Genomic DNA, 25199 nt, shown 5'->3' with positions numbered 1-25199 from the left:
AAATAAATAAATAAATCTTTAAAAAAAAGGAATATACAAAAATCAAAGAAAGTCTAAGTATCACAAAGTTGACACATTTACAGAGGTCAGATTTATTTTTTTGTTATTATTATTATTTTTAAATTTCTTTTCAGCATAATAGTATTCATTGTTTTTGCACCACACCCAATGCTCCATGCAATCCGTGCCCTCTCTAATACCCACCACCTGGTTCCCTCAACCTCCCACCCCCCGCCCCTCCAAACCCCTCAGATCGTTTTTCAGAGTCCATAGTCTCTCATGGTTCACCTCCCCTTCCAATTTCCCTCAACTCCCTTCTCCTCTCCATCTCCCCTTGTCCTCCATGCTATTTGTTATGCTCCACAAATAAGTGAAACCATATGATAATTGACTCTCTCTGCTTGACTTATTTCACTCAGCATAATCTCTTCCAGTCCCATCCATGTTGCCACAAAAGTTGGGTATTCATCCTTTCTGATGGAGTATTATGCCTCCATCAGAGGTCAGATTTCTAATGGTATGAGTATCAAGAAAAGTATAAAGCATTTTGCTCAGCATGGAATGACTACGTCTCACCAACAGACTGGCTGGCTGAGCTTGGAGACTCCTTGCCAGAGTCCTTCATCTGGCCCCTTTTCTATCTTTCCTCCTTGCGATCTCCAGGCACCATCTTGATTCCTGCCATCAGAGAACTTTCTATTTAAGTACTGTGGTATTTTTAAGGACAGGCATCAACATTCTGCTTGTTGGTTTGGCCACATTAATTTGCATTAGGACTCCTACTGGGTTCTCATTTCTGGCCTAAGGCCCAATTTCCATGCCCATCTGTGGGACCATGGTAACTAAGGGCAAAATTCTAAAATCTGAGAATATGAAATGTAGATGTAAAAGTCACAAACTCAAGATGCCCCACACCTTCTTCCCCAGAAGCTTTTCCTTCTGGGATTGTTATTCACCCTTTGCGTCTGGGAGGGTGGGGGAGGGCAGAGGTTACCTGTAGCAGCGGTCCGTGAGGGGAGTAATCACCAGCCGGGGGGAGTTCCCCAGGTACTCATAGCCATACAAGGCTTCTGTGGTAATCATCTGCACCTGCACGTCCTTTGAATCCCAGTAGTAACGCAGCTGGGAGATCCACTGGAAATCGTTCAGGTCACAGATGTTATCCCCAGATAACTTGGCCACCACATCACGAGCTGTTGGGACAGACGCAGACATGGAAACACACAAATGTGTATGTCAGCATACACCCATGCCCACAGACTGCTCAGTGGAGGTCTGAGGACATCATCCAGGCCAGCAGTCACTCTCCACAAACAGTTTCAGACTCAACCTGCCTCCCTGCCTACCCCTAACCTGCACATAGCAATTTCTTTTGGAGGCTGGTCTTTGCTTCACCTGAGAAGCCAGGCAAAGAATCTGCTGTGTTGTCGGCAAGCAGTACAGCAGAGGCATCAAAAATATATACTCTGAAATCAGATTGCTGGGATCCTAATTCTGAATCTTCCATTAACTAGCTATGTGACTTTGGGCAAGTTGCTCAACCTCTCTATTGAGCTGCATAATCTGTAAGATGGGAATAACATAGTACCTACCTTATAGGATTATTATAAGGTTATCAGGAGGATTAACTGTACATACAATTAACCCTCAAACAACAGGGAGGCTAGGTGTGCCCACCCATGGTACAGGAAAAAAATCTGCATAGAACTTTGACTCCCCTCACAATTAATTACTAATAGCCTACTGCCAACTAGAATACTTACAGGTAATAGCCAATTAACACATCTTTTGTAAGTCATATGTATTATATACTGTGTTCTTACAATAAAGTAAGCTAGAGAAAATATTTAAGAAAATCACAAGGAGGAGAAAATACATTTATAGATTGTATTTATCAAAAGAAATTCCCATGTAAGTGGACCTGTGCAGTTCAAACCCATGTTGTTCAAGGATCAACTGTATACACACACATATATATATCTACACGTACATATATATGTACATATGTAAATATCTACACATCTACACATATATAGATAGATAAAAGGAAGAAAAGAAAGATTATATAAATATTAGATACTGTTATCATTCCCAAATTCTTGGGGGACTGACCCCGAGAGCTTTGTAATATGTAGTTACCCTAAATGCTGTCATATCTCCAGTATGACATTTTTGGCCATGTTCTAGGCTTCTAGGATATCCTAGGAGAAAACAGTCAGCTTGGCCTGATGCAGTTGGCAAGGGAAAGGGTCTCATGAACCTATGGTTAGATATAGTCTTTCCATCTGGGGGCCTGAGAAACCAGATGGGAGATATACTTCTGGGTTTCCTTCTTTCTCTCACAGGATTATGAGCCTAATTTAATCTTCTCACAGTGATGGGAGGCCTTGATGTTGAAGAGTGCACAAAGATTTCTAAGAATCATTAGCTATTTTTTAGGGAACTCTTAGGTGAGAGCTATTGAGATTCTCAGAACTAGGACAGTAGGGGTGGCTGGGTGGCTCAGTTGGTTAAACCTCTAACTCTTGATCTCAGCTCAGGTCTTGATCTCACAGTCGTGAGTTCAAGCCCCATGCTGAGCACAAAACCTACTTTAAAAAAAAAAAAAAGTAGGACAGCAGCTCTAATTTAGTTATCTCAGAAATAAAACTTTGTAAAGGGATGTTTCTGCAAGTCTACTGCCTGTCTGCGAAGAGAAGTCTTTATGACAGTGAAATCCAAAACCCTCCAGAGAAGAGTCCTTCAAGATTATACTGACAGCTCTTCCATCCTACTGAGGAATTTAATTCCCCTCCAGGTTCTTGAGAGAAATCATAGAATGGTAGCAGGAGTAGGGGTCTCCAGGAGGGACCCAAGACGAAGGCAAGTCTCAAGGAAATGACTTGGGGATGCCTGCGTGATGCAGTGTGTATGTGCATGTATGTCCCATGCATACAGGTGTATGTGCGTGTGTGCACGTGTGTGAACACAACCACCCCGGGGCAGTAACCACACCTGCACTTCCTGCCAAACGAAGGTCACATTTTTCTTTCTTTCTCCCTGATTTCATGCTAGTCTATCCAAGAGAAATTAGATTGAAATGAGCATTAACCTTAGGGAGAATAAGATGCCACGAAATGCCAGGAGGAAGCTGGGTGTATGAACAAGAGAGACACTGTTTCCAGGCAACCAGCTAGTCCAGCCCTAGTTTCCTTGGTGGTGATGGAGTGAGGGTGAGGGGGTGGTTTGTTTTATATAAAGACCCCAGTTCTTCCTTCTCCTCCCCTTCTTCTTCTTCTTTTCTTTTTTTTTTAAAGGAAAGTGCTGGAAGGCATTATCTCTCTCTCTCCTGCTGGCTCCCTGCATACACTGCCCATTTCCAGTCTCTTGGGTTTGGAATCAGACATAGAATTACAATTAAATCAATTACATCAAATTATAAAACAACCTCTGCTCCTTAGTAGCTGCTGTATGCCTCTGGGTAAGTTATTTACCTCAGCCTCAGGTCCTTAATTTGAGAAGTGTGTATAAAAGTGAGCTCATGTGTGTCAAGCACTTAGCACAGAGCCTGGCACCTGGTGAGTGTTAAAAAATATGAGCCATGGTCAGTCTTAAGAAATCATTCTAAGATGGTGAATCTCAGAAATGGCTTTGGCTGCCATGGTCTCTGTGAGAGCCCTGCTTGGAGGTTTCCTGGAAACCAGGGTGGGCATGGGAGGGGAGAACACACTGGAGATTCACAGACGCTCTGGCTTCTCTCCTTACCTCCTCACCTCACTCTCAGTTGGACAAGCCCCTCCCTAATGGCAAAGGGGCCCCCGAACCACTCCATCCAGGGGAATGGAGAACAGCAAGCTTGGCTGCTATTCTTAGACAGTCCGCAACGCCAGGGAAGCCTCCTTGCTCACCGTGGACATCGATGACCGTGAGGGCCCCGAGGGTGAGTCGAGCCCCACTGCTCAGCTTCCCTCGGACCAGCTGGACGATCTCTGCAATCTGATCGTTGCTCTTTTTCAGAAAATCCTGGCAGGGGCACAGGAGGGGACGACGGGTTAGACTGGATTCTCCTCTGTTAACTCCCTCTTGGGGAATGGCACCCTCTACCACCCCATGGTCCAAGCCATCCCTCCGAGTGCCTTTCCCTTACCCTTTCATTAATCTCTAGACAAACTGCAAATGCATTATGTTAATTGAAAGAAGTCAAATTTCAAAGGCTAGATACCTTGATTTTATGGTTATGATATCGTGGAAAAGATAAAACTGCAGGAGCAGACAGCAGATTGGTAATTGCCAGAGGCATGGAGCAGGGGAAGGAGTTACCCCAAGGGGCTTGAGGGAATTTGGGGAGGGCATGGAACAGTTCTGTATCTTGATTGGGATGGTGGTTACACAAAAGGATGTGTTTGTTCAAACTCAGAACTCTATACTAAAAAGAGTAACTTTTACTGTATAGAAATTACACAATAAATATGAATTAATAAAAAAAAACCTGAAATTTTTCAGATTAAGGGAGACACAGGGGATGTGAAAACTAAATGTACGTAAACGATAATCCTGGAATGGATCCTGGACCAGACAAAAAAGACATCAGTGGAGCAAATGGCTAAATTTAGATTAGCCAATTTAACAGGTTTATGGATTAGATAGAAATGCATCTTGCATCACCGTTGGTTTCCTGATTTGGATAACTGTACTGTGGTTATTTAAGATGTTAATGTTGGGGGATTCTGGATGAAGGGTGCATGAGAATTCTTTGCATTATTTTTTCAACATTAATTGTAAGGCTGGCATTACTTCAAAATAAAGAGTTAAAACACAGAGGCACCTGGATGGCTCAGTGAGTTAAAACCTCTGCCTTCGGCTCAGGTCATGATCCCAGGGTCCTGGGATTGAGCCCCACATCGGGCTCTCTGCTCAGCGGGGAGCCTGCTTCCTCCTCTCTCTCTCTCTGCCTGCCTCTCTGCCTACTTGTGATCTCTGTCTGTCAAATAAATAAATAAAATCTTTAAAAAAAAGGAGTTAAAACACAGAAATAATTGTAAAAAAGGGGGAAAAATGGAGACTAACTTCATAGGTTCATAGCTCACCTTCCCCACTTCCTAGCTAGGCAGGTCCAGGCAAAAGATATTAACCCTCTGAGTTTCAGTTTCCTGGTCTGTCGAGTCTAGATAATTACAACTACCTCTTGGAGCTGTTTTGAAGATTAAATGAGATGGTGAAGCACTTGGCACAATGTGAATAAAGTGCACAGTAAATACTGATGGTTGTTGTTATTAATAAAGTACCTGACATGCAGCAAAAAACAAACAGCCTTTTCAGTGCTTTCCCATTGCCCTTGCTGTGGGTCTGGAAAACCCCTGGGGATAGGGCTGCTTCGCACATCTTTCTGAACCACACCCGTACCACAGCTACTCTGGACCCAAGTGCCTTCAGTTGCTGGAATGCACCGTATTTTTCATCTTCTGACTTCTGCACATTCTGGTCTCTCTCTCTGGAACACTCTTTCTCCTGTTCTTTGCTTGGCTAATTCCTATTTATATCTTATGTCTCTTCTTAGACGCCATTTTTCTGGGAAATTGTCTCCATTTCTAATGCTTCTCTTATTTCTGTCCTTCCTCCCCATGCTTCCTGGATCGCTGTACTTCCTTATCACAGTTCTAGCAAAGAGACTTTTTATCTCCCCCAGTAGACTGTAAACCCATGAGGACAGACACCATGTCTCTCTCATTCAACTCTAAATCCCTTTGCCTAGTAGCCTCATTCCAGCATGGAGCAGACGTCAAACAAATATTTGTTAAATGAACAATAGATGGATGGATGGGTGGATGGATGGCGATCCCATACCAGTACCTGCTTCCTTTAGGATGCTGAGCCACGTTATTCAGCATCCATATCCATCAGGGCAGGGGTGTATGATGGGAAGCAGTCTCCCCTTTTTATAGGTAGGAAAATGGGGGCACAGAGATGCAGTCACAAAAATCAGAATTTTTTAGTGTTTCAAAAGTTTGAAATGAAATACATGAAAGCAGTTTGCAAGTGTCAAGTGCAATATGTCTGTAGGAATTATCAACATGGAATGTGTGTAAATTTGAACCTTGGTCAAATGCTCATGTTCTAATTTTAAGGTATAAAGCAAAATACAGTAAAGTGAAATATTTTTTGGTCCACAGCCAGTCATCTATGGGGAGAAAGAACAGAAGGTCTGATAAGATCATCATGGGAAATGATACCATGGTGAAAAGTTTGAGAATGAATTTCCATTCATTTCTTCAGTAAATATTTATTAAGCACCTACTATGTGCTCAGCATTGCAATAACCCCAGGAGATACAACAGTGAGCCAAACAAACATGGTCTCTGCCCTGTGGGGTTCATAGCCTGGGCTCTAGTACTGACTAACTTGCCAGCATCTCATTTAACTCTCCCACAATACAGTACTATGAAGTTGTAATACAACGTGGTGTGCTGTAGCACATTATATAGTCAAGGAGACTGAGACTCAGGTTAAGGAACTTGCCCATGGTCACACAGCTAACAAAGGAAAGTATCAGGACTTGAACCCAAGTCCATCCAGGTCTTGAACTCTCAAACACTGGTTTCAATGGCAAGAGTTAACTGGAAATATACAGGCCTGGATCTGAGGACAAGTAAGACTTGAGCACTCTTAGTCTCAAGGGAACATGGAAGGAAGAGCTGTAGGTGGGTTTGTGCCCAATTGCAGGTGGCAGGAAGTGGGTAATGGTGGAGGAGGAGGGGAAACAGGACCAGGTGATCATTTGGCCCAGGAAGAAGACCAGAGGTCTCTGTTGGTGGAAATTCTACTAAGTTGACCCTTGAAAGCAAAGACTGATACAAACTTAAAATACTGCAGCCTAGAATTTCTGCCTGAGAAGGACCAGGGTGGGTATTACAACAGAGAACTCCATGGGTCAGTTCCAACGCCAGATTCTCCATCCCACTGTCCCCATGAAAACCCTAACTTCTCTATGCCATGGTTGGATGCTGTGATTTTTTATTGTTTAAAAAACATGGCTACTTTAATTATATGTCCTTCAGATCCTAATCAAGTTTGACTCTCCTCCACTAGCTTCAAGACATGCTCACTTACTGGTAGGGTCTTTTCCACCAGGGCTTGGGACACCTCCTTGGTCCAAAAGATGGAAGAGACACAGATGACCACTTGGCCAGGCCACTGCAAGACCCACTGATTACGCCGTACCTGGGAAAGTGCAGGGGGTCATGTGGTATGTCAGTTCATCCTGTGGGACCAAAACCCACTTCTGAAAAACATTCCTCACCGCCATATCCCCTCAACAAACACACAACCCTCCCACACTCTTGGAAGCTACTAGACTTGACATTTTTGGATTACTGATTTATGCCTTCCTCCCTGAATTTTTTGAAAACAAAACAAAACAAAACAAAACATCAACAATCTCATCAAATTTTTTTTTCTTTTTCCTTAAGCTACCAATCCAAGGATTTTACATAATTATCATCAAGGTGTTGTTCAGAGAGAGTTTTCATAACTACCCTTTCTGAAGGCTACACAATGTTGCAGTTCCGGGCCAGTTTTCTCAGCCTAGCCCAGAACCCCAACCCCCCAAACTTGTTTTTAGACTACAGATGTGGCAAACTACACCAGAGGGCTGAATGTGGCCTTGCATTTGTTTTTATAAATAAAGGTGTACTGTAACAGAGCCTCACCCATTCTTTACCAATCATCCACAGCTGCTTCTGCACTACCAAGGCCAAGCTAAATAGTATGTGCGGCCCACAGAGCTGAAGACATTATAATAACATTTGCTTTACAGAAAACGTTTGCTGACTCTTGCTCTGGATGCAATGGCATGAGGTTCTTCCATACAGGTCACCGTTTATCTTTTATTTACATTTAAATTAAATTTAAATGTAAATTTAAAAATTCTTAATTTTTATTTAAAATAAATCATAGGACAAAGGACCGGCCTTTCATTTATAATGCAATCCTTCTAAGAGGGACACCAGGGTCAGTACCCTGTACTTTACTAGGAAGGTGTTAACTGAATATTCTTCCGTTCGATGGAAGTGGTCGTGGGGGTGGAGCCCTGAAAAGTAAGAAGAAAAGGCACCCAAAGTCAAGGAGCACAAAGACCTGGTCTGCCTATATTTAACCTTGCTAGGAGATGGCTGAAGAGTGATCACCACCAGTTCTTTTCTTTTGGCTTTCTTCGGTCTTACCTGTTTCCCCTAATACTTGGGGAGTTTAATGAATTGTACTGTTCATGACATGTGTACTATAAACGAAAAGCCTAGAGGGAGAAACGCTTAATTGGAAGGTGCTCTAAAAAGACCTCCTGCCATCATTTCATTTCACAGAAGGGACTTGTAGCTAGCAGCCAGAGGGTTCTGGTTAACCATCTTGTCTTGTGTCACCTGCTTCTAATTGTAAATGTTTCACCAGAAATATGTGCACCACCCCAGGATTCAGAGGGAAAGAAGAAAGAGGCACAGCGGGGTCACAGAAGGGTCAGGTGTTACCCAGCAGGATCTGGGTGGGTTTTGGTAGAAGGCAGAGGGGTGCTTAGAATTGATCCATTTACTCTTCTTCCCAATGTTGTTGTCGCTGTACTAACACCCTGGCACCTGTACCCCAATTTTCATTTACCTGGACATATGCTTCAATCCCAAGTCTAATAACTTCCTGCATACTGGCAATCATCATCTTCTCCACCTGCTGGAGCCACTTCTCCACCATGCCCTATAGGGGTGAGACAAAGCAGCCACAAGTTAGCCAAGCCCAGAGGGAGGGATCATGGGCAGATCCAGCTTTCTCTCTGGAGGTAGGCTGGAGGGAGGTCAAAGGTTGGACACCCCCTCAAGCCAATATTCTTTAATTATACGTGTTATATTTATTTACTTATGTCTATTTTTTTATTCTGAGAAGTATGTGTGATGTAAACGGAAAAATAGGGAATACTTAACATGCATTTCATGTCATTTTCTGAAACACAACTTCTTAGGAAGCAAGTGATACATTTGTGTTTCAGTTCATAAAATAAATTGCTCATTTCTAATGAGTTGTCCTAATTCTTGTCTTATTCTAGTGGTTTCCAAACTTTGCTGTGCAGTGGAATCATTTCGAGATTCTTAAAAAATATGGACACCTGACTTCTGTTCCTAGCCATTCATGCAACATGGGCATTTGGATTTTTTTTTTTTTAAAGCTCTACAGGTAATTCAAATATGCAGCAAATAATTCAGTTTTAGAATCTCAGGTCACTGTAGCTCTTAACTTCAGGTACCTGTTAGCTGGCTGGGGTCTATCTATTTGGCAACATGACTCCTGGTTATTACAACTTAGATGTGTGGCCAGCAAAAATGCCTGATGAAGTAAAGCCAAGAGTGCTTGTCTATTTCTACTCCACGGTGCTGTCATGTTCAGCAGGAGTGGGAGAAATTTACATTTTACTCATTATATAAGGACACTTTATAAAAATCTGAGTAAAACAGCATTGATTCCATAACTTTTTTTAAAAAAGATTTTATTTATTTGACAGAGAGAGCACAAGTGGACAGAGCGGCAGGCAGAGGGAGAGGGAGAATGGGATCACGACCTGAAAGGAAGGCAGCTGCTTAACCAGCTGAGCCACCAGGCACTCCAATTCCATAATGTTTTATTGACCTTTAAAAACACCTACCCCATGTAAGCCTGATGATTCACAGACCTGTACTCCTGGGGAAAATAATATTATATGTTAATAAAAATAATTAAAAAAACAACACCTACTTCAGCAAGCTGTCTGACCAGATCACTTTTTTTTTTTTTTTTTGAGAGAGAGAGAGAGACAGAGGCAGATGCACATGAGCAGTGGTGGTGGGGGGTGCAGAACAGAGGGAGAGGGAGAGAGAGAATCTTAAGCAGCCTCCATGCTTAGCACAGAACTGACACAGGGCTTGATCTCATGACCCTGAGATAATGATCTGAGCCAAAATCAAGAGTTTGACGCTTAACCAACTGAGCCACCTGGGTGCCCCTGAAAGCAGATCGATTTTAACTGGGCTACTCACGGAGATCTGAACAGCATCTGCTGTTGGTCTGATGCCTCCTATTGCCTCCACATCAGGTTTGGTTGAAATCCTCCCATAAATTTAGAGGATTGCGTGGATTGCAGTACAACCCCCAACGTAGAGATGAGCAAACCAAGACTCAGAAAGATTACTCAATCTCCCAGAGTCACCCAGTCAGTGAGCTGTGAAACCCAGGTGTTCCACACCCTGGCAGTATGGAACTTGAGTCCAAGCAAGGGCTTAAACAATCAATATGCTCTCTGCCTCTCTCTGTATTGCTCTGCCAGGGAGAAAAGAATGAAAATGAGTAAGAGGAGAGTTACTTTGGCTTGAGCTGGGTAGATTTTCTGTTTGAATGGAACGGTTTCTTTTTCTGAGCTGATCATTCCCACAATCTCCAGACTGCTTGTAAATTCTAGCCTGGCAATTCCTTCAAAGCACTTCTTCAAATGTGGTTGCACACGGAGCGGGTCCTTCGTCTCTGACAAGATCTCCAGCAGCTCATCGTTTGACAGGAAGAAGAACCTATTTCAAAGCAAAAGAAGATGGCAACTGGAGTCTCTTTTGAGAACTTCTTTTCCCAACAAGGTGATATTCTCTAAAGGGAGAGGACACCCCAGGAACACCAGCCATGTTCTAGAGTCTTTTTAAGGCACATTCCTTTTCACCATTTTTCATCTGGGGCATAGAGCGTGGACACAGTTTGGACTCAGAGCAAGAGAAAGTGAAAAAGCTGGTATATATGAATTTAATATGGTTTGGGCGTAGGATACTACCTTTTGGGACAGTGGTTCTGAACTTTGGCTGTACTTTAGAATCACCTGTGAAGCTTTTTTAAAAAACTTCAATGCCAAGGTTGCACTGCCCAGAGTTTCTAATATAATTGATTTGGGGTTGGGTCTGGGGATTGACAGATAGATAGATTGATTTGAAAGATTTTATTTATTTATTTGACAGAGACAGACACAGTGAGAGACAGAACACAAGCAGGGAGAGTGGGAGAAGGAAAAGCAGGCTTCCTGATGAGCAGGGAGCCCAATGCAGTGCTCGATCCCAGGACCCTAGGATCATGACCTGAGCCGAAGGCGGACGCTCAACCACTGAGCCACCCAGGCACCCCACGACTGAGCCACACAGGCGCCCGTGGGGATTTATATTTTTAAAATCCAAGGTAATTCTAATATACAGTCAGTACTGAGAAGGAGAGAGAAGACCTCCTTATTTTTCCTTATCTCAAAGTATGATATGTCACAGGTGTGAAATAAGAAGTATGTTATTAATGAACCTATCTGATGTGTACAACAAAGGCAAAAGGAAATGTAGGTAGAATTAAATTTCCTTACATTTTATAGCCCATTGACAAATACTTGAGACAGGCAGAGTGTGACACTCCTCCAGGAACTCACAACTGTCTTAATGTTAATGCTTTGCTAAAGGCAAAAAACAACCTTTGCTTGACAATAGCCAGACCTCCAGGATCCTGTAAGTCTTAACATATGACAATCCTTTTGGAAGCTTGCTTTGTCTCTACCTGCTCCCCCAAATTTACAAGAATACAATCAATTGTTCCTCATAATCCTGGGGCAGCTCTTTCTGCCCATGGGTCCTGTCTCTGTGCTTTAATAAAACCACCTTTTTGCACTGAAAACATCCCAAGAATTCTTTCTTGACTGTTTGCTCCTGGACCCCACAACACATCACATCACTATACATGCAGAGGCTCTGACCATGTTTTAAGTTAGAAATGATAAACTCATTCTCTTGCTCAGACCCTTCAAGCAGCAACCACAAACCATTAGGAAATACTAAAGGTGTATAAACCTTTATTGTAACCACCAAACTGAAAGTCCCATAATGGAGGGACCACGCGATTATGGTCTTCACTGATTATGGTGGATTATAAAAATGACCACAATATTTATGGCTCCTTTCTACAAGAGGTAGAGTCTGTTTTCACATGTCTCATATTTGGCCTGGCTCTTTGTCCTGCTTTGGCCAACAGACTGTAGTAAACATGAACTCATGTAAGTTCCAAGCCTAGATCTAGCTGGCCTTGGAAATCCCACTACCACCACTATGTGGATAAATCCAGGCTAGCTTTCTGGCCCAACTATCCTGGTTGCCCCAGCCAAAAGGAAGCCAACCACTAGACCAGTGACTGATTTTGCCATCAACTACCAGCTGGCAAAAGTCATATGAATGAGCCCTCATGAGACCTTTGGAACCAGCTCAGATCAAAGGAACTGCCTGGCTAGACCAGAAGAACGATCCAGCTGAGCCCAGCCCTATTTGCAAACCCACAGAACTGTGAGCTAAATAAATAGTTGCTGTTTCAAGCTTCTATGTTTTGGGGAGGTTTGTTACACAGTAAAGAAAACTAATGCATTATAGCTGCAGTGTTGAGCAGGTAGAAAGAGCTCAATCATTATTTGTTGACTGACTAACTTACCAATAATTAATGATATCCATTTCTCCCACTGCCAAGTAAAATTCAAAACAGATGGTCTCTATGGATTTATCATATGTGATAAAGCATATGGCTCAATGGCCATAAGAGTCATTAAAAAAACTTATTACCTACCATAAAATCGTTATTTAGCACTCTGCATTTTCAAGATAAAATTAATTTCAAATATGTGAAATTATTAAATAACATTTTCCAAAGTGTTTTCTCAGAGTGCTTGACTTTATTCTGTAAAAATGCATAAACACACATTGAGAGAGAGAGACAATGTGTGTGTGTATGTGTGTGTGTGTGTAACGTAGGGAACAAATGAGGCTTAGAGATGTCAAATAACTCAGTATTTTATGTAGACTGCCTGGATTGAATTCTGGCTTGTCCATTTACCAGTCTTATGTTTTCTGGCAAGTTACTATTTCCTTGTTTGTAAAAGGCAGATGATAATAATGTTTTTAACCTCATAGGATTCTTGTGAATTTAAATAACTTAATGCAGGTAAGGCACTTAGGCCAGTGTCCTGACATATGGTAAATGCTGTGGCGGTGTTGGCTCTTGTTCATATTTTTATAAGGAATAACACTAGGAGGAATAGGACTAAAAGCCCAAATCTCAGGGGTTTCCTCTTCCTAAGTTTTGTGCTTCCAAATTGAAGTTCCTTCCACTATTTGTGCTGTATTTGTGTTGTCCAATCCTGAAGACATTAGCCATATATGGCTAGCTACATCACAAAATTATTATCAAATAAATCAAAAATTCACTTTCTCAGGTACACCAGGACATTTCTGAGTCCTACACAAATCACTTTTTAAAAATTTGTGGTGGAAAGCAAGAAACTAACTTTGTCTCCAAATAAGGGAACAATGAAATTCTCTTTTCTTAAAAGCACATTAGGATCAAACCTATATCCAAATGACATGGAATGACCATCCATGGTGAGCTAGACATGGACAGATTATCAGGGGCAAGGACCCTCTTTTCTGGAACCAACCCTCTAAAATGACTTTGACTTTTAGGTAGAAGAACACTAGTTCTTGTGGAGAAAAAAAGAGCCAAATATTTATAAGCATACCTAACAGAAACTACAACATTTGATGGAAAAGATATTCAACTGACATTTCTTAAACAGTTTAGACAGCCAAATGCTTTACATGCATTATTTCACTGATCTACATAAATATATGAGTAAGAGCCATTATTGTATTTCTATTTTACAGTGGAGGCTCAGATAGACTTGCTAGGATCTCAAGATTAATAAGTGCAAGAGCTGGGACTCAAACCGACGTCTGTTTAACTTCAAAGTCTAGGCTCTTAATAATGACTACTGTATCCCTTCAGTTGGGTATTGGACCCTGATGGTTGGCAACGATGTAGACTTGGCCCCTGTCAGTGTCCATTCAACTTCATTCTAAGTAATGACCGTGAAGATATGCCCTCCCCATGAAAGCGGTCTTGTGGAGAATAGAGAACCAAGAAAGACTATGAAATAGGTTGGTAGAAGCCAACTCTCAGGATGAAAAAATGTAATTCTACCTATAGATGGGTCAAAAAGGCAACTCCGAACGAAAGAAAAGTACCAGATACCTGGGAAAAAATAGTCTCTTCTTCTCCAAGTAATCATTCAACCCCTTCTGGATGTCCTCCAACAGAAGGTTGGCTTCTTGAAGCTTCTCAGCCATCCTTGGCTGGTCTGCTGCGACCAGAACCCTGGTATCTTTCACCTAGGTTCCATCAAATAAAGTGAGAATCACCATGGGGGTCCCGGATTCTGACACCAACCATTGTAGCGAGCCTACAACCAGTACAACAAACACTGACCTCCTGGCCCAGCTAACTTAGCCTCCTAATCCTATAAGGGTGAAATGCTCATACAACATGATTCTATTCCTTTGGACACGTTTGGCTCTTTCTTCTACAAAAACCTTCCATTTCGTGCAACTCCTTGGAGTGACCTTTTATTTATTAGATGTAATGCTGCCGATTTAGGAATTGTTTAATAAAGTCAATTTGCTCTTTAAAGTTTAAAATCAGCCAATTTGATCTTTAATAACTAAGATCAATTGAATTTGTGTTACTTAATACTTGCAACCAAAAAATCTGAACTAATACAGAGTTGGAGGAAACAGGATATCATGAATCCTGGCTCTACTTGCTGGGTAATATAAATGCCTAATAGGGTGGTTAAATTTTCTTGAGATATGTTCTCTACAAGGGAGCCCTAATGGAGCACATTTGGCTTCAAAAAGGAAAAAGATACCATCTCTTAACAGATACTCCTGATTGCCTCATATACCCAGTGAACTCACCCTTCAAGGCTTGTTTCCAATGTTGCTCCCCTTTGAAGGACTTCCGTGACACTGCCAGGCAACAAAATCACTCTCCTGTGTTCTAAAAGCTGTTTGTGTATATACTCCTACAATAGCTCTCCTATTTACCTAAGACTCTCTCCTCACAAGACAGTGACTAGGCAGAAATCATTTTCTTGTCATCTTCAAATATTTTCATCTTCAAATAATTCAATGCTGAGTGTCAAGTAAACATTTGTTAAATAAGTAACTGAATATGGAGGAGAATTTGAGTTCTAAAATGATTCTCAATCTATAAAAGTTTTATTGCATTATCCTGTGACAAAAGTCTCCTACTTTGTTAGGAATGAGAGCTAAATTATACAGACTGCTAACAGTTGCCTCTAGGGAGGTGGGCTTTCAAAAGGCCTCCATTCTCTGTATTACATATCTCTATGTTCGAATGTTTAGTAACAATAAGTTTCAAAATCAGAAAAAAATTTATAAAAACATTTGAATTTGGAAAAAAATCTGGTTTACTTATAAATTTCAAGGAACATGGTTATGATGCACAATGAGGAACATCTGTACGGCATCCCACATTCCTGATGGTGAGATGTGCTAGGGAGTTAAAAACTTACCGCTTGGGACATGATTGATTTCCAGTAACTATCAACGATGGAAAATTTCCTGCCCTCTTCTGGCATCTGGGCTATGATGTCCTCTGAACTAAAGATTGGTTCCAGGTAGAGCCAGGTGGCTTGGCATTTCAACCAGGCATCCAAAATTTCCTGCACACGAACCAGCTTTTCTTCCCACTTCTGTGAATTTAGCATTTCATATCTGAATCATTAATCTGCCACTTTGCAACACAGGCCCACTGACTGAACATATTGGATGGATTCGTTCATTCATTTGCTCATTCACTTGTTTAGCAAATACTTGTTGAGTATTTGCCCCCTATGTTCTGGTCATTGTTCTAGGCATTGTGGATTCAGCAAAGAAAGTAACCGACAAGCATCCTTGCCCTCACGTAGTTCTTTTTCTACTGGAATAATAACAATAATAACAGCCATAATACATCTTCTGTGACTAGTGATGGTCTGAGTGCTTTAAGTGAAACCAATTAATCCAACAGATTTATGAGGGAGATTTTTTTTTTTAAGATTTTATTTATTTATTTGACAGAGAGAGATCACAAGTAGGAAGAGAGGCAGGCAGAGAGAAAGAAAGAGGAGGAAGCAGGCTCTCCGCTCAGCAGGGAGCCCGATGCGGGACTTGATCCCAGGACCCTGAGATCATAACCTGAGCCGAAGGCAGCGGCTTAATCCACTGAGCCACCCAGGCTCCTATGAGGGAGATTTTATTACAAAACTCACTTTACAGATGCAGAAACGGACATACAACAGTTCAAGGAACTTGTCCAAGGCCACACAACAAGGGGTGAAGCCAAGAATTTGAACCCAGGCAGTCTGGTTCCAGAGTCTCTGCCCTTAGCTTATGCCATTTCTATAAACAATGAGCAGAGGAGGCCAAACCTGTACCCTTGTGTAGTTTACATTCTAGATTACTCTAGCCCATAAAATACTTTCCAAATGTATTTTTATTCAGTGCATTAAAATCATCTCATCTTCTCTTTTGGCAGACTGTTGCGAAGACACAGTGTGCCATATGCTTACTTGGATGGTTATGGCTTTCAGTCTTGTGTTATTTTTTCCAATCAGGAAGAACGGAGCTTCTTTGTGAACTGAACTTAAAAATCTTCTCCCTCCTCCAACAAACCCAGAGCTAATAATGAGACATCACAAACCCTCCACCTCATTTCCTCTTACCCGGCATTCTGCTTCGATTGGTTTGATGAATGGGGAGCCACACATGGTCTGGGTCTTTATCACGTGATCATCAAGTAATAACTGAATGTCATCAACTGCACACAAGATGCTTGTATCCTGCAAAAAAGATTTGCTGAGCTGTCAAAACCACAAGACCCCCCCCAATTTTCACGATCATCTCCAAAGGCCCCAAGCTCTGCTGTCCACCCAAGTGGGGCAGAAATCTATCTCACAGAGGATGGAATTTCTATTTTCTTCCTTCAAAGTATGTGTGTGTGTGTGTTTTAAAAAGATTTTATTTATGAGAGGGAGAGAGAGAGAGAGCACACAAGTAGGGGTAGGGGTAGAAGGAGAGGGAGAAATAGGATTCCCAATGAGCAGAGAGCTCTATATGGGGCTGGATCCCAGGACCTCAGGATCACAGACCTGAGGCAGACACTTAATAACAGACTAAGCCACCCACCCTTCCTGGAAAGTATTCTTAAAGACATTTATTCTCAACTTCTTTTGCAGAAATCAAATATGATCTCAGCCCATATCTGCAATTATTATCTGTTGGGGATTGACAGGGTGGGGGAGGGGGAGAGCATATTGTTCTATCTTCTCTATGTTCTACTTCCCTGGCCACTTGCTTTGCTGGCAAGCTGATCCTCAGGTGGGCTCAGCTGCTGACCTCAATGGTTGGCCCTTTACCTGTGGTTCCCAAACTATGTGCTGAGAGGCTGCTGAGCACTGCAGACAACTCAGAAATTTCATTCAAAAATGAAATACAATTTTTTTTCTTTTAATTTATATGTATTTTTTAAAAGCAGTTGTGGATAGGATACAACTACTTACTAGAGTTGTTTGAACCTAATTACTTCATAAACAAAGCTGTTAGGAATTTCTTTTGGCCCAGGGAGGGGAACTATGAAAAAAGTACTAAGATACAAACAGCGCCACAAACAGAAAAAAGTTTGGGAACCTCTGCCTATACTCTGTTTGTTTGTTTGTTTGTTTGTTTTTTAAAGATTTTATTTATTTATTTGACAGACAGAGATCACAGTAGGCAGGGAGGCAGGCAGAGAGAGAGGGGAAGGGAAGCAGGCTCCCCGCTGAGCAGAGAGCCCGATCAGGAGCTGGATCCCAGGACCCCGAGATTATGACCTGAGCCGAAGGCAGAGGCTGTAACCCACTGAGCCACCCAGGCACCTCTATACTCTAAGGTTTTCCTAGTAGTACAGGTTACTGTGCCGTGAGGGTCAGCTCCTACGAATGTCACTCTTTTTCCTGGGCCACCTTGGTGAGCCCAGCTGAGAGGAGTCTGCCCCTCTTCTGGCAGGTCTGGCCTCTCTGGCTCTGTTTTCACTTCCTTGAAGCCTACATCTGGATGGTTAAATTGGGGCTAGGATATATTCTCTCATCTACCTACCAGTAGTTTCTACCAATAGCTCTGCACTTGAAGGTGTGTCTAGCTTTTAATAAAATGATACTGCGAGTCCCTTTTGACTGTCAAGCCTTGTCTATTAGCTGCATCACTCAAAAACTCTTTTAAGATGGGCCCACTGCAACTGAGCTGTTCCCAGGTTCCCTAGCTCAACCCCTTGATCCAGCCCAACAGCCTCCAGCAGTATCTAATCCCATCAGGGGGTGCAGCACCAAGTTGTTGCTGACACCCTCAGGTGCCTGGTCTTGCTGAGAGAGACCCCAGTTCTTTTCCCTTGCATTGGCTCAGCTATAGTTCTTATCCACACCAAATCGAGGCGACGTGACCGTTCGAAGCAAAACAGTGGAGAAGGCACAAAAAGATAACGTGCAGCCTGGAGAACAGGGAGATTCTCAACCTGCACTGCACGTGAGAAAAAACAGGGCAGCCTGAAAAGAAATACATTGTTTTGAGATGCTTTAAGCGTTGTTGACCAGGATGTTCCTGAAGGACAGTGGTGGGTAAGCCCTCCCTGGGAGGTGCTAATTCAACAGTCTCGTTCAGTTCCTTTGCACTGAGAAAGCTTGTTGCTCTGAATCAAAAGCCCTTTCTCATTTACAAAATGCACCCTTCCTGTGGGGCCTGGAAGGAAGAATGACTGGCACATGAAGGCAGATGGGAGGAAACAATCTAATGCACAGGATAGTGATTACAGACAAGACCGCATTAAAAACTCCAAAGTTGCTAAGAGACTGATCTTAATTGTTCCCACCACAAAAAAGAAATGATAATTATGTGACATCACAGAGCTGTTCACTAACACTAGGGTGGTGATCATATTGCAATACATAAATGTATCAAATCAACACTTGTACACCTTCAACTTATACAATGTTGCATGTCAATTATAGCTCAATAAAAATAAATTAAAAAAAAAGATGTTAGGGATCCTTCTTTCCTGAGCTCTGCTGCAATTCTGAATGACTACTCTCGGTAAGCTATAATAAATGGGCTGCTGTCGGGGGCTGGGTGGTGGAACTGACACTCACAGTGTCTCTGTACTTCATGAAGTTGAATGTCATGTTAACCCAGTCTGACTTCATTTTCTCCAAGTTTTTCTCCAGAGAGTATTCCTTACTGGCGGCTGCACCAATGGGCTCCAGTCTAAAGAGAACACAGCAACAGCAACATCAACAGGAGGAGGGCAGTTAAAACACGGCAAAGGAGGAACTGCGGTTCACCCTGAAGACAAATTTAAAAGGCCCTTAATTTTACGAAAATGTTTACTATCCAACTCTAAGATGCGCCAGCTAGCTCTGATGTTTTGCAGGGTTTCTTACCCTCAGCACTAGCAGCCTGTGGGCTATATTATGGGCTGAACTGTCCCCCCTGAAATTATGTGTTTAAGTCCTAAACCCCACTATCCTAGAATGCGAGGTTCCCTATTTGAGATAGTGTCTTTAATGAGGTAGTTCAGTTACTGAGTAACAAAAAGAGTTGTTGATCACCATATTGTACACCTGAAACTAATATGTTAACTATAACGGAATTAAAATTTTTTTATTTTATAAAATTTATTTAAGTTCAATTAGCCAACATAGAGTACATCATTCATTTCAGAAGGAGCATTCAAAGACTTATCAGTTGTGTATAACGCCTGGTACTCATCACATTGAAATTAAAATTTTAAAAAAGAGGTAGTTCAGTTAAAATGAGGTCATTAGGGTGGCTCCTGATCCAATATGACTTGTGTCCTTACAAGAAGGGGAAATTAAGGAGCGCCTGGGTGGTTCAGTGGGCTAAAGTCTCTGCCTTCGGCTCAGGTCATGATCCCAAGGTCCTGGGATCAAGCCCGCATTGGGCTCTCTGCTCAGTGGGGAGCCTGCTTCCTCCAATCTCCCCGCCTGCCTCTCTGCCTACCTGTGATCTCTGTCTATCAAATAAATAAATAAAAATCTTAAAAAAAAAAAAAAGAAGGGGAGATTAAGATAGACATAGGCAGAGGGAAGACCATGCAAGGATACAGGAAAAAGGCAGCCTTTTGCAAACCAAAAAGAGAGGCCTCAGAAGAAAACAATTCTGCCAACGCCTTGAACTTTCTGTCTTCAGAACTAGGAGAAAATAAGTTTCTGTTGTTTAAGCCACACAGCCTATGGCATTTATTATAGCAGCCCTAATAAATTAATATAGGGTTGGAGAGGGGGCTGTCTTATACATTGCAGGACGTTTAGCAGCATCCCTGGGCTCTACTCAAAGGAGACACCAGTAGCAGACTGCCTCTGTTCCCACCTCTTGTCAGTTGTGGCAACCAAAAATGTCTCCAAATATCCTCAAGTGTCTCCTAGTTGTGGGTGGGGGGAGGTGTCCCCAGTTGAAAACTACTCCTTTAAAGCCATTAAAACAAGACCTCCTTTCCCCCCATTTGCATTTACTCCTTACTCCAGAATTATTATTCTGACTTCCTGTTTGAATCTTAGAACTTCTGTTACCCTACACAATGGCTTTGCTCTACTTCTTGTCCTAATTATTTTTTTTCTTACATAATCTCTACACTCAACGTGGGGCTTGAACTCACAACCCCAAGATCAAGTCGCATGTTCTACCAAAAGAGCCACCCACTTACCCCATCCCCACCTTTTTAAAAAACCACTGCAATTTTCCTGATATGCTGGGTCCACATCTATAGACTTTCTGTACCACAGAAAGAGGGAAGACAAGTTTCTTTCTTCATGCTTCCACACGGGGAGATGGGTCCTAAACTCAGGTGTGACCTGGGAATTGGGAAGAACCCAGAAGCCAAGTACTTGGAAGGAGAAGGAGGGGTTAGTCTCTCTGTCTCAGCCCTTGTCTTCCATTGCAAACCCGACTGCAGAAGAAACAATCTGGTCTTTCCAGGAAACTGAAGGCCCGACGAAGCAAGTGATGTGCCCAGAGCCACATATGCAGCTGGGGAGTGCCAGAACCAGGTCTAGACCCCAGTTCCTCTGGCTTCTATCCAGTGTTTCTTCCTCCCCCACAATGTACCTTTTCCCCTTTCCTTGTCAGAAGGAGCAAGAGAATTATTCAAATGTGGTCAACCAAATAGGACCAACTAAACAGAGCTGAGAACCCAGCCTCATTCAGGGCAGGGGAGGAGGCACATTCCAAAGCATGACTAATCAAGACCTCAGCAGCAGGGTCGGCATCCTAAATGTGGCCTTCTTGGGAGACGACCACAATGAGTGTGCATGTAGGAAATAATTAATAGAAGCAGGTGCCAACCCAGGTGGGTGTGAGACAAGGAGGCTGGCTGCGTGGCTGTGCCCAAGTCACCTGACAGTCCTTAGGTCCCCCCATCGGCATACACCCGGGATTGTTGGTATAATTAAGTAAAATGTTTGGAACATGCTTTAGGACTTAGAATTTTGCAAATAATTGCACAGGGGAAGGATTAATGGGTTTGGGGGTTCTCAAAGCCCATCAAGAGTTTACCTTACACAGGGGCTAAAGAATCTGGTGAACTCTGTGCCACAGGTGATAACGCTGCATTAACTGTGGGTTGGGGGTGTAGGGGGACGTCCCAGCTCACTCACAGGTAGTGGCTGAGAATTTCGATGTTAACTCAGTGCAGGTTACATGCCTTGTCTCCTAATCCCCACCATAACTCGAATCACCCAGCTACTAGTCTTCTTCCCACTTTACCAGATAAGGAGACTGAGATACAGAGAGGTAAACAACTTGGCCAAGGTGTTGCCACATTTGGGTTTGTCATTGTCGAGCCCACTGGCATGGAAAGTGGCGCAGCTGCTGGGTGTTTACTTGTTTTTTTCCTCTCCTTAGATGGGTTTGTTCTTTAGGTGGTACAATATGGCTCTGGAGTCAGCCAGTCTGGAGTTAGGTCTTGGTTCTTTCAGTTACCTCTGTGACCTCTGGCTAGTTACCTAACAACTCAGATCAACTTATTTCCTCATCTGTAAAACAGGGTGACAATAGTAGCTACAACCTTGGGTTAGAGTGAGGGATTGGTTAATGTTTATTAAATTCTTAGTCCAGCATATAGCTGGTATCACTTAGAAACATCTTCAAGGGGGAAAACGTGGCCTTTTAATGAAATAACTCACACCTGGTAGAAAGGCACCTGTCTCCAGGTTGCTCCTCAAAGACAGCCTGTGATGGTGGTATGGAGGTGGGGTAGGGGGTGGAGACCATCAGAGCATTCAGGCAGCAGAGAGATTTGGGGTCCTGGGAGCACATTAGATTAGACCCATCATTCCCATGGGAATGGATGCCATTCTGATGGCATGTATCAGAATCACCTAGAGCAGTGCTGCCCATTTGAGATCAAAGGTGAGTACCCCACTTTAAAGTTTCCAGAAGCCATATTTTTAAAAAGTAAAGAGAGGGGCACCTGGGTGGCTCAGTGGGTTAAAGTCTCTGCCTTCTGCTCAGGTCATGATTCCAGGGTCCTGGGATTGAGCCCCACATCGGGCTCTCTGCTCAGCATGGAGCCTGCTTCTCCCTCTCTCTCTCCCTGCCTCTCTGCCTACTTGTGATCTCTGTCTGTAAAATAAATAAATAAAATCTTTAAAAAAAAAGTAAAGAGAAACAGGGGAAATTAATTTTAATAAGTTAACTCAGTATATCCAAAATATTACCATTTCAATATGCAATCAATATTAAAACTTATTATTTTGCTTTTTTCCTTAATAAGCCTTTGAAATCCAGCTCCTATTTATACTGCCAGCACCTCTAATTCAGAATAGTTTCATTTCAAGGGCTCAGTAGGATATGTGGCTGGTGGCTCCCACACTGGAAGGTGCTGACCTGAAACACTGGTTAAAACACAGATTGCAGGGTCCACACCCAGAATTTCTCATTCAGTAGACTGGGATGGGGCCTGAGAACGTGCATTTCTAACACGTTCCCATGGGATGCTGATGTAGCTGGTCTGGGGACATGCCCAGAGAAGTTGTGTGTCGAGTTAAACCTGAACCCCACTGTCTAACAGGATTCTAGTCCACGTAATACAGCACCTCCCATCTTCTGCCCCAAAAAAGGTGCAGACAAACCATCAGAGTCCTCAGAATATCTGGTCCTGAAAATAGCAATTCAAATAGCACCCATTCCTGCATACAGACTCCTGCATACAGGGGCATTCAGAGAAAAGGAGAAAGCAAGTGAAGAATTCTATCATTTGACTGTGTTTTCAGACGCCTAAGGGCTCAGAGAGCCACTCTGTTTGTTTAAAAGAGGAAACTGAAGCCCAGGAAGGTGGAATGATTTTACCTGAAGTCACTCAGACCAGGGCTTGGAGCTCCGTTTCCAAGAACTTTTTTTTTTCCCCCTTTGAAATAAAATCTGACAATTGTCTAGTCACAATCTGTCATCCACTCGGCAACTGAAAGTGAGTTTCACCAGGAACTTAAGTCACCCTGAACCAGAAGGAGAAAAACAGCCCAGTAGGAGGCCAGTCATCTCTTGTGGGGATTCAGATACTTGGACTGAAAAGCTTCCTGGAGCGGGGAGGAGGAGTCTTACTTGTCAACGAATTTGCCGAACCCGTATTCCAGCATATTCGAGAGGCAAGTTGTTTCTGTGGGCTTTATTTCATAGCCGACAATCTCACTGATCTGCAGAAAAGAGAGGAAAACAAATGCGTATTGTCCAAGGTAGTAGCACTGGCCAGTAGATTGATGATGAGAGATGTGTTCTATCCCCACGGTGCCTTATAGTAGCTGCCTGTCACATTTGGCCATTGAGCCCTGGAAATGTGGCCAGTGTGACTGAGGAACTGATTTTTAACTTTTATTTAGTTTTACCTACCTTAAATTTAAATAGTTGTACAGAGCTAGTAGCTATTGAACTGGATGGTGTAGGTCTAAAAAAAAGTGGGAGGCAGCCTAGGGCCCACACTGAATTTATCTGGCTTACTGGGGATCACTGCCTATCAACACTTGCCTAGTGCCCACTTGTGAGTACCCAGGGGGGTGAAACTGGATCCTGGTTTGTTTCTGTGCTCCCAGAGCATAGTGCAAAGCCTGGTCTATGACAAAAGCTACAGTAAGTGTTTGCTGAGTCAAAGGAGGAAGTTATGAGCAGATCCCCCAATTCTACAATCTGAGGATGCTGGGAAGGAAGAAGAAACCCCCTCTGCCCAAATATCTTCCTTTCCACCTCAGCGTGCTAACTTGCTGGAATGGTTAGCACTCGTTGTGCCCATTCCCATGGTGCAAATACTGCCTCGGGCATGTATTTTAACTGAAAATATCCCGGAAGGAGGTCTCACATGAAGTCACCTAACGGCTTTGAACACTTTTCTCAAGGACTGAGAGATCTGGATGAGGGTTCCATGTGCTCAAGAGTAGGAGGTCCTGAAGGATAATGAGGCTCTAGGAGAAACCTCACCTGCTGCCCACCTGTCTCTGTCCAGTCCCAGGAGGATTATAAGATGTCAGAGGGGGAAGGAATATGAGAGCTGGGTCCTGTTCTATCTCATTTAGCCATGTGTCCCTGAGGCCTGGCATTTAGTAAGAATCAGTAAGTGTTTATGGAGTGAAAGCATGCGTGAACCAGCTAATTCAAATGGCTTATCAATCGGGTCCTGAGGACACCTGGAGGACCACCAAGATGATAGAAATCATAGAAGTAATTAACATTTATTGAGGGCTTACTAGGAAGTAGGCAGTGTTTTAAGACCTTTATGCACTTATTTCATTCCCCCAATATGATGAGGAAGATACAAATGTATTATTATTCCTGTTTACATATAAGGACACGGAGACAAAATAAGTATCTTGTCCAGCTAATAAATGGCAGAATTGTAACTTGGACCCAGTTCTGCCTAAAATTAAGTTCTTCTCCATCACATCTAGTGAGTCTCTCAGGTTGTCTATGTACAGTTGTGAAAGTTATACACTGCATAACTCTAAAAAGTACAATTCACAGTGTAGTTCACAAAAACCGCATTTCCCCGAGTTGCGGAGTGCACAACCTGCACAACTGTCCCTGGTGGCCCTGGACTTTGGTTTATTCTCTAATACTTGAAAGTGCTCTCTCTAGAATTCACATTAACTATGTGAAGCACTAGGCATAATACTTGGCCCATAGGAAAGACTCAGAGATTAGAGGTTTTTAAAAAATTCCTTTTGTTAATTACGGAGACTAACAAAGCATGTTTCTCTAATTCTAAAAGCCTACAGCTGCCCTGTCCAA

General features: G+C 42.7%; 1 protein-coding gene across 10 annotated transcripts in view; it reads right to left on the bottom strand.

Moving 5' to 3' along the window:
• Positions 1–25199, bottom strand: part of DNAH3 (dynein axonemal heavy chain 3) — a 178386-nt gene that overhangs the window by 94453 nt on the left and 58734 nt on the right. For 9 of the 10 annotated variants that reach the window (XM_032327122.1, XM_032327121.1, XM_032327124.1 and 6 more), the window contains 10 exons: positions 23526–23617; positions 19058–19172; positions 16604–16720; positions 15413–15592; positions 14071–14207; positions 10352–10553; positions 8626–8718; positions 7087–7197; positions 3888–4002; positions 995–1193 (listed from right to left, as the gene is read on the bottom strand). In XM_032327122.1, coding sequence (XP_032183013.1) covers positions 995–1193; positions 3888–4002; positions 7087–7197; positions 8626–8718; positions 10352–10553; positions 14071–14207; positions 15413–15592; positions 16604–16720; positions 19058–19172; positions 23526–23617 — 1361 coding nt within the window. The remainder of the gene's footprint in view (positions 1–994; positions 1194–3887; positions 4003–7086; positions 7198–8625; positions 8719–10351; positions 10554–14070; positions 14208–15412; positions 15593–16603; positions 16721–19057; positions 19173–23525; positions 23618–25199) is intronic. The other variant, XM_032327127.1, reaches the window with a different exon arrangement.

The sequence above is a fragment of the Mustela erminea genome, chromosome 20 (genome assembly GCF_009829155.1).
Source record: "Mustela erminea isolate mMusErm1 chromosome 20, mMusErm1.Pri, whole genome shotgun sequence".
NCBI lineage: Eukaryota > Metazoa > Chordata > Mammalia > Carnivora > Mustelidae > Mustela > Mustela erminea.
Note: the sequence above shows the minus strand (reverse complement) of the source record. Positions and strands in the feature narration are given on the sequence as shown.